The sequence below is a fragment of the Styela clava genome, chromosome 13, assembly GCF_964204865.1.
Source record: "Styela clava chromosome 13, kaStyClav1.hap1.2, whole genome shotgun sequence".
NCBI lineage: Eukaryota > Metazoa > Chordata > Ascidiacea > Stolidobranchia > Styelidae > Styela > Styela clava.
This window is the reverse complement of record NC_135262.1, coordinates 4,268,660-4,278,084: the sequence shown is the minus strand read 5'-3', so window position 1 is coordinate 4,278,084 and position 9,425 is coordinate 4,268,660. Positions and strand designations below refer to the sequence as shown.

Here is a 9,425-nt window from a genome sequence, read left to right as displayed (position 1 = left end):
GGTATGGGATCAGCCAGCCAGTTATTTGTTTTTGGAAGTATGGACTTCATGTTGGAGGGAGTCGTAATCGACCAGCGGTTACCACCCTACGGCAGCGAGTCTAGCAATCCTCTCGCACATAACTATCCCAGCATGGGATTCGAATCCACGCAGGGTAATCAGAGATGCTGTGTCGAGCGTATTCCTAACGCTTAGCACGATACGCCACCGTCGAGTCAATATACCAAGTAGACCTACAGATTGTTTTGCCAACCTATCCGAAATTTTTCAACACTTACCTTTCTCGATTGTCATCAAGTTAAACAATGAAAGTCAGCACAAATTGAAATTTTAATTCGTTCAAATAACTTGCAATACAATACACACCGACATTTAGCTATTATTAAAATTAAAAATGGTGACTACAAAAATAATTATTGATATTAGTGCTATGAATGCGGGGGGCACTTTGCAAAAATAGAAGCAAAAAACACAAGATGATCTGTGGAGAAAAATCAAATGAATAAGTACCGACTGTGCACAATAAAATGACATAAAATTTAAAGTATCTTGCAGATTAAACCAAAGTGGTTCTACACTTAAAAAGAGCGCAGTTACGCGGGAAATACCAGAAAAATGTACGGTAGGACGACGCTGGTTGATTTGATACCTTTGTTGAATAATGAACAATTTTCTGGGGCTGAAGTCAAGAAATAATGAACAGTATTGATAATGAACACAATGTAATCAAGTGCAAAGTGATGTAAATAGGTTCAAACACAATGAAATAGAACCAGAAGCACCAGCAGTAATACTAAGAGATTTCTATAGTCTAATACCAACGTTCACCTAAACTTTGAGCATGCAAATTCCAATGGTTTTTTCAAATTTAAATTAAAGAATTTGAACGTACAACCAGGTATATTGGAAAGAATTTTCTTATTGATTTGAGAAATTGCAAAATTACATACACAGGTACCACTACAGTATTACTTAACCCTAAATATGTTAGTAATTGTTCAATCTGTATAATAACAAAAATCGTTTTAAATGTGCCCAGATGGATTGTCATTTCATTATTGAAACGAATGAAACAATTTTCTATATTCATCAAACTATAAGACCCTATTATAGACATTTCCAAATTTAAAACTTAATTCATCACCAGGTCAACTAGTGAAGACAAAATATTGAAAAATTATTTTGGAGTGGAATAGATAACGATTACCATATCATGGAGTTGTTTCCAACTTTGTTTTCAAGAGATCCGAATTTTTTTAAAAAAATCAATTTTGTGAAATCTTGCGCCCAAGGAAATGCTCTAATACTAAACAGCATGTAGTGGCGTGGCTTTAATTAAGCAAAATAGATTGAATTTTTTGTTTGAAACAAAGTGACCCCAGAGGATTTTCAGACTGGGAAACACTGCCAGAGGGAATACACTAAATTCTGTGATGCAAACCACTTTGAATTGATCAATTATTGTGAAAAAATCAATTTTTTATTCGAAATTTGAATAAATCGCCATTGCGAATAGGAGGAAGTAATCTACCGGTATTTGAAAATTTTAGATGTGAACTGAAGGCATGTAAAGAATTTATTTTTTGATTTTTAAGAACTAAACTTCATACGCAATGGAAACGATATTTAATACCAATTGAGCAATTTATCAGTGAATTTATTGTTTAAAAATAAAATAGATGACTCGTGATATTATAATTCAAAACTCAACAATTTTAAGTACCATTTAGTTAGTTGTTATAGACTTTAATTAAAAACAAAGAATTCCCTTTAATTAAAAAAAAACAAAGAAAAAACTATGATTTTCAACATGAAAAAAAATGATATGAGATCACCATGAACGATAAAAAAGGTCATTAGATTTCTCTCTAACTAATTATGCCAGATTTTTTGCATTTAAAATAAAAAAAATATAGTTATTTACCAATGTTCAGATCAATAATGCACAATTTTGGTCAAGAATTTAATTTTTGAAACAATAATAGCTGGTTTAAATGTTCATTAACAAATCTTGTTGCCAGTAAATAAATATTTCACTTACATATAAATGTAGAATTATGAAAATCTGGCATCATCAAAATAAAAAGAGTAAAAAAGTCAGATGATCTTTTTTGAATTAATTATAAAAACATTCAACAGAAAAATATCAAAATAGAACTATGGGGATAGAACTAAACAAAAATAAAATATCTAAAACAGCGATAAAAACATCTAAAAATTGATTATTTTAATGAGAAGGCGAGAATATATATCGATAAAAGCTTGCAGGGGGAAATGCACAATTGATGTAGGAGCGTTATTTTCTTCTTGGATAATTCTTCTACTTGGAAAATGCTTCTTGCATTTGGACATAATGCATTAATAAGGATAAGATATGTTTTTATCTCGAAGGAGAGGAAAGTCTATAATACGACCTAATCATGTGGCGGCCATCTTGTCCTTTTATTAGTTTTAGATGCATCATGCGTACCCTTGGTGGTGAAGGAATTCGTGATATTGAGGTCTCTACGCCGGTATGTAACAAATCTGGATTAAAGAAAAACACGATATGGATTTGCCATGTTTAATAAGTATACTTTATCTATAGGCAAGCGTATTTGCCGGGCCCATTTTTACTCATATTTTTGTGTGTTTCAATACGCACCTCAAAGATCTGCCGTAAAAAGTGAATTAAATATATATATATGTGTGTCGAAACACAACATGGAAATATCAAATTAATAAAATATAATTGCAATCACTATAATTTAGGCAGACCGTCCATACACCGTATGACATTTAAACTTATATATATATGTCACGAGATTGAGATATTCAATGTCTCGTCATTAGACAGGCAAGGGGGCTTCAGCCGTTTGCTAGGCTAGACAACATTTTCTCTTGGTCCACCTTCGGTATCTAACAGTCCTGAAGACGCTTCAGATAGAGCTGGAGATGATCTCGGAGAATGTGACCGAGAAATACGAATGCTCTGAATATATTCAGCAATAATTCTACCGTCTCTGTACACTTGTTGTTGGGGTCGAAACTTCCAAAAGTATATATTGAATCCTATTACCACAAGGCATAACAATATTAGTATCGCGCTTAATATGCTATTAGTATAATATTCGCTTTGGTTTAAAGTGTCATCTGCTGTTGTTAATTCAGAACTAGTATTGTCATGTGCCGGCCTGGCTGTTGTTAATTCAAAACTAATATTGTCATGTGCCGGCCTGACTGTTGGTAATTCAGAACTAGTAATGCCATATGTCGTTGTTGCAGCCGAGGTTGTTTCTTCACCTTTTGGGTTGAGGCACTGTTGATATTCTCTGTATTCCTTTTCACTCTTCGGCGTGCACTCGACATTCAACGATGCCACCATGCCGTTATTTCCATTTGCGAGTATGAATGCCTGAAAATATAAAAGCTGCGTTGAACATATTTGCATGAATGTTTGGGACAATTATTATATATATATTTTGATAATGGAAACAAAATATCGAGAAATAGGGTGAAATTTACTTTCTTATTGGACGATGTGAAACGTTTTGAGGGGTTTAAACCTGGCAAGCCTCATAATTGTTCAAGGATAATTCCCCTAAGTTTTTTCATGTCTAATAATCCTGTAGTTGTATCTGGGTAAATATCCAGGAGAGTGGGGCGGTGTTGAGCGCGTGGATAACCCATTTGGATACGGCGTCTATCCAAGTACATATATTTAGGACAAATAGATGAATAATCGGTACTCCCGTAGTATGTGAACCAAGATGGCGGACACCGGAACGTAGTATGTGTACCAGGTTAGGGTCAGCCTTTACGCCATAATTTTATTCCAATTTTCCTTATTTTAGTTCTATTACGAGTCTGGGAACCAGCCAAGTGACTCCCGTAGCATTTGTATCTGATATTATGGCCTAACCTTAACCTGGTACACATACTATGTTCCGGTGTCCGCCATCTTGGTTCCCATACTATGGGAGTACCGAATATTCTTATAATACTCGATTGGAGTTGGAGCCGGAAGAAAAGTCATGGTTTTGCCACGGGACTGAACTTTGTTAAATGATGGATAGTATCTGTGTTATTAAGAACGTTCTAACCTGGTATTTTGCAGTTTCACAGTTGCAAATCCACGGGTTGTTGCTCAAATCGCTCTCAAACCCTGCTCCGTTTTCCCTTATTGGCAAAACCCATTCGACGTTTGGAGATATCAATTCATTACCGGATATATTGAGAACTTTAAGGTTTCTAAAATATAAAAATAAAATTAAAGCAATTTCCACTTTTAACATGCTCCGGTACTCCCGTAGTATGTGTACCAGGTTAGGGTTCGGGCATGTTTTTTTCCGATTTTCCTTATTTTATTTCTAGTTCTGGGACTGTCTGTTCTAGCCAAGTGAATAGGCTTCAGTCCCGTTACACAAACTGATGTAAAATGGGCGTACAAAATTAGCTACCTCGTCCTCCATATTGGTACACATACTTCTGGAGCGCCCATAGTCCAAAGGAAAATTGCCAAAACACTTTTTTATGTTAACAGGCTTATAGTGGTGCATACTGAGGTCGAAACGTCGTTCTTTGAAATCAAAAATTCAGATAACTTCAAACACTTCGCAGTATGGACTTAGAGTTAAATGTGATGGGGTTGATGAACCAAAATAAAAATGTGATGGCATGATACACGTTTGGAGATATTACACCATATTATCAGTTGAGCAGATAGATATCTTGCCTTAGTTTTGAGATTGCGTTTCCTCCAATGTAAGTTAACGAATTGTCAGAAACATCAAAATATTCAATGAATGGCATCGCTTGAATAAATTTGTCAGACAAAACCGTCATGTCGTTGTTTGCCATATTGAGAATCCTGTATGAACAAATGATCAGATCAATTTTGCATCGTGACTTCGCCGTCTAGTGGACAATAGAAAATAGCATATATTCTCCGCGACTACATCGTGACGCCTATAATACGGCACCACTGCAGCGCAACAATATCTGGAATGCGACGGGTCAATTTCGATAAATTGTGTTGTTACATACATCCTAGGAAATTGACACATAATTGTGTAACCATCTGGTATAAACCAGTTCAGACTGAATAAAGATCATATATATCATGTTTCCTATCCTTTTATGCTCACGATTGCGAATTGTGTACGTTATAATACTGTAAAGGGTTACGTTATAATAAAGGGAAAAAGTTGCGTCATTAAAATTCCCGTTTTTCATCCCCGGAAAACTACTAAAAAAAGTTCCTAGAAGTCTAAAATAGAAGTCATCTAAGTACTATGGGAACTTGTTAGTTCAACAACATTACGCAATTCATTTTATATATATAATATCTTACTTTAAAATTAATTTTGCTGGAGAGCAATTTTCATTTCCATCGACGTTGGTATCATATACGCCGTTCTGTAAATGTGACAAAAATTGGGATTTATAAAATGCTCCAATGTCGTAATGGGCACTGTGAATACATCAGTGGCTAAACAACCACAAAAATAAGACGTCACATGCGTCATAGGCACGTCACGCCAGTGATCACGCTATCCGACAAGTGCAGTTTCAAGTATTTTGTGGCGTCTGAAGATACCGCAAAATCATGGCGAGATTTCCAAACCATGGCCGCGGTGGCCAAACCCATGATGACTGACTTTTTAGCTGCCACAAATAAATGACGAGCTGCCGTTGCTACGGCCACGGCAGCAAATTGGAAACCAAGGGCGGGTAAAATATTGCTGCAGTTTTAATGGATTTAGGTTTCAGGTTTAGGTAGGTATAAATCCGCATGATGAACTAAAATCTAGTACATGGCTTTGGGAATATACAGCAGGTAATAGCGCCATAACCACGGCAAGAGCTGCCATCTGTTCGTTCGTGACAGGAGCTGCCATGAAGTGGCAAAAACTGCGCCTCCTATACGATGAAGAAACTTTGAGAAAATTACAAGGATATGCCTCCACGCTAAAGCCATTTTTAGACACTGAAAATTTGATATCAATTGTTACATTTTTTGTGGAGATTCTTTTCCATAATAACAACAAAAACACTTCAGCAAACAATAGATACCCACCCCTTCACATGGTACAGTCAATTTTGTTATTTTATTGTTGGTAACACTCAGGGTAATCAATTCCGGTAGACCAACGAAAGATGTGAAATCCAAATTTGTAATCACGTTGTTGTCCAAAAATATTTCTCCAAGTAACAACGTGTTCTGAAATGCGTCTGGGTCGATGGTACTAATCTTGTTTCCTTAGTAAAACAAAATGAAATCAATTATTGGATAATAATGTAGCTTTAATGGCTACCCCGATACCTTACGATTGATGGGAACACAATAGTTTGAATGTTTTTTTAAATATAAATGACGTTGCGATTCCGCCTGAAGTTTGAAGCAAGTATAATATCAGCTTATATATGAGGCAAAATTTCACGTAAGAATAATCTTTTTTTTTTTTGTTTACCTCGAAGGGACAGACTTTGCAGTGAAGAGAGTCTCACGAAAATTTCTTTGCCTATGAAATCTATTTTGTTGCCATCTAGATTCAGAGTTTGTAAAGTTCTGATCTCTTTGAACGCTTCTACGGGCAAGTTGTCAATCTTATTCCCAGATAAATCCAGATATCGAAGTTTGGAAATGCCTTCAAAGTTATGTAAAAGTATGTTAGATATTACAGAATATTTGCTAATCTTTCATCTCACATAAAACTTTTGAGTTGGGCGCACATTGGCTTGACTTAGTCATCTATATTCAAAATAATTAAGGTTGGCAATTTTCTTCACTCAATGTTTTTTTAAAAGAAACGACAAGATACAGTAAAACGGTTTACCGATAAACGCGTTTGGTTCAATTCTCGATATTTTGCTGTTTGTTATAATTAATGTTGTGATGTTGATGTTAAAAATCATCGCTCCATTTTCCAACTTTTTTATTCCACTTCCTTGAATATCCAGAGTCTTTAGATCGTGGTATGTGGACAGCTCTGTAATAGATACGTACTGATAAATTGTGAAGTTTAATTGTGAAATTCACGTAGCAGCTGGTCGGTTACGGTTTTTTCCACCAGCTCGTCTATGCCTCTGAAAACATATACCCGACTAACTAATTTAGTACCGAACATGAACTGGCGGACGACAGGCCCAGGTAAGTCATATGATTTAGCCGTCTTGTCGGATTTTCCTATTTTTTCTGTAACATTTCTTTGTTGTGTGCAGTTTCTGTACAGGGTGTAGGAAATATAGACTAATTATGTGGCGACTGTCATGATTCCAAAATATTAAATTTTGCGAATATCAAGCAAAAAAAAGAAACACGCGAGATGAAATTTGAATCCAGATAAATTTTACCCGGCGCCAAGCAGACCTGGATAATAATTTGTGAATGGAAATAAAATGCACCTTTGCCGATGCTTCCGATATCCCTACAACCATGAAGACGTATAGTCAGAACCAGACCATTTTTCTGCCAATCATTTTGACGCGGAATGGACTGTAGACTGTGGTGAGCTGAACACGAGCAATTGATTCCTTTCTGAATAGTTGAAAGTGGAGTTGGTTGACATAATCTGGCAACATCATTCTGGATGTGCCTGAAATGGACAAATTACTTTTCAAGTTAATGTATAGTTCAGTTAATATTTATACTGTATATGCAAGGCTCGTATAAACGGATAGAAAATTGTTAAATCGTTAAAAAGAATATGACATTTCTGAATAACTTTTCCGTCAATGAATGATATGTTTGGGTATATTGTGGGCGCTTCCAGCGGTACTCTTATACTTATAGTATGCAAACCAAGATAGCGAACACCGGAACGTAATATGTGTACCAGGTTATGGTAAGGCCATAATTTTATTCCAGTTTTCGCTCATTTTAATTATATTACGATTTTGGGGACTAGCCAAGTGACTCCTGTAGTATTTGTACCTGAAATTATGGCCTAACCCCAACCTGGTACAATACTACCTCCCGATGTCCGCCATCTTGGTTCGCATACTACAGGAGTACCCATTCAAATGCCATTATGGCGCCATATTTTATAGTCAAAATGTGAATCTGGACGACAGTGAAAATAATATGTGCAGATTTGTTGCTATTTATGTAATGATGCGGGGTTCAAACGAAGACGTAGAAAGGGGACATCGATATAACTAATAAATTTGTGCTGGAAATCACTATTCTAATTCTACGGACTAAAAACTTTGGATAACGGCGGGATATGACGACATAAAGAAAGAAATATTAAACCTTTATCGAAATGGTATTACTTACCTGGCCTCCGATCCCACAGCTGCCAAGCTGCAAATTGTCAGCACAATGAGTAAATGTAGTTTGTTCATGGTGCCGTTAAATTTACGTACGGTGACAATGTATATATGGCCACAACAGGTTTAACTACGTTTTTAACTGGACATTTGATAGTTCAAGTCAGTTTATTAGTTAGATAATATCACGTGGAAAGACTAATACAAAACAGAGCGACTAAAAATACGCTATATATCCACATTGATATTCATCCTCTGAACTATTTGATGTTTAAATAACTATAACATCGGTTCTCAAACCTTTTAAGTCGCGCCCCACTTAATTGAATTTTGATTTCCCGCTCCCCACCTCAAATATAACAAGCCAACAATAAGCTACAAATACCGGATAATATGGCGAGAGTAATATAAATAACAGGTAATAAAATTAACAATGAGCACAACAATTAATCTCTAATAAACAATAAAGAAATGCGAATATCCAAAATAAGGCGGGCAAAATCAAATCTAACAAATATTTATATATTATTTAGCTTCAAATCCCTCAAAAATTGCCTACGCCCTCTTTGTTGGGCGCGCACCACCGTTTGAGAACCACTGGACTATAGTGTCTGTTCTTTTAGCTGACGACGTAACGCCAATCAAACAAATTGCTTTTCATCTAATTATTTGATTTTAAAGATCAACCATACCTAGAACGTTGCGATGTGTACGCTAGCTACACAATTCGACGATCTAGAAGTTTCTTTTTATCTAAGGGGGCTTTGTTCACCCCTTTGTTTAAGATATCTATTGTTTGAGACACGAGTATGTCTATATATGGTCCGTTGGGCATCAACGCACGCCTGACGCTTCCTCATTTTCAAGATGACGTATTTCAACCTCGTAATTGTAGTCTTCCACGCAATATTATTGGCTCGGGGACAAATTTTATAGAACTCCGGTTACGCCACGCTCGGAGTTTGGCACCGGCTCCACGTTGGCAAAAAAATTGCTCTTTCCATCGGTCGCGGCTCAAGAGCCGATAAGACAGGGCGGTTTAACCATATGACGAACCACGGCCTCTCGTATTGTAACCATTCAATGTCGAGTATGGGATCAGCTAGCCCAGTGGTTCCCAAACTTTTTCAAAAAAAATGTCTGACGGACCTCTTGCAATTTTGTTTTTGTTT

At 36.2% G+C, this 9,425-nt stretch overlaps 1 protein-coding gene across 1 annotated transcript; it reads right to left on the bottom strand.

The window, feature by feature from the left end:
* Positions 1 to 312: 312 nt before the first annotated feature.
* LOC120332222 (uncharacterized) lies at positions 313 to 8,620 on the bottom strand. Its single transcript, XM_078119330.1, has 9 exons — positions 8,261 to 8,620; positions 7,387 to 7,577; positions 6,819 to 6,971; positions 6,453 to 6,629; positions 6,059 to 6,240; positions 5,333 to 5,397; positions 4,715 to 4,849; positions 4,083 to 4,230; positions 313 to 3,394 (listed from the first exon to the last, which is right to left on the bottom strand). The coding sequence occupies exons 1-9, from the start codon at positions 8,326 to 8,328 to the stop codon at positions 2,864 to 2,866; spliced, it is 1,650 nt and encodes a 549-aa protein (XP_077975456.1). The 5' UTR covers positions 8,329 to 8,620; the 3' UTR covers positions 313 to 2,863.
* Between the last annotated feature and the right edge of the window lie 805 nt (positions 8,621 to 9,425).

Bases quoted from the DNA above. Each gene is read 5' to 3' on its own strand.
- LOC120332222 (XM_078119330.1), bottom strand. From the start codon at position 8,328: ATGAACAAACTACATTTACTCATTGTGCTGACAATTTGCAGCTTGGCA. The intron at 7,578-8,260 runs GTAAGTAATACC...TGTCCATTTCAG, and splicing joins GCTGTGGGATCGGAGGCCAG to GCACATCCAGAATGATGTTG. The intron at 5,398-6,058 runs GTGGGTATCTAT...TCACATTTACAG, and splicing joins TGACTGTACCATGTGAAGGG to AACGGCGTATATGATACCAA.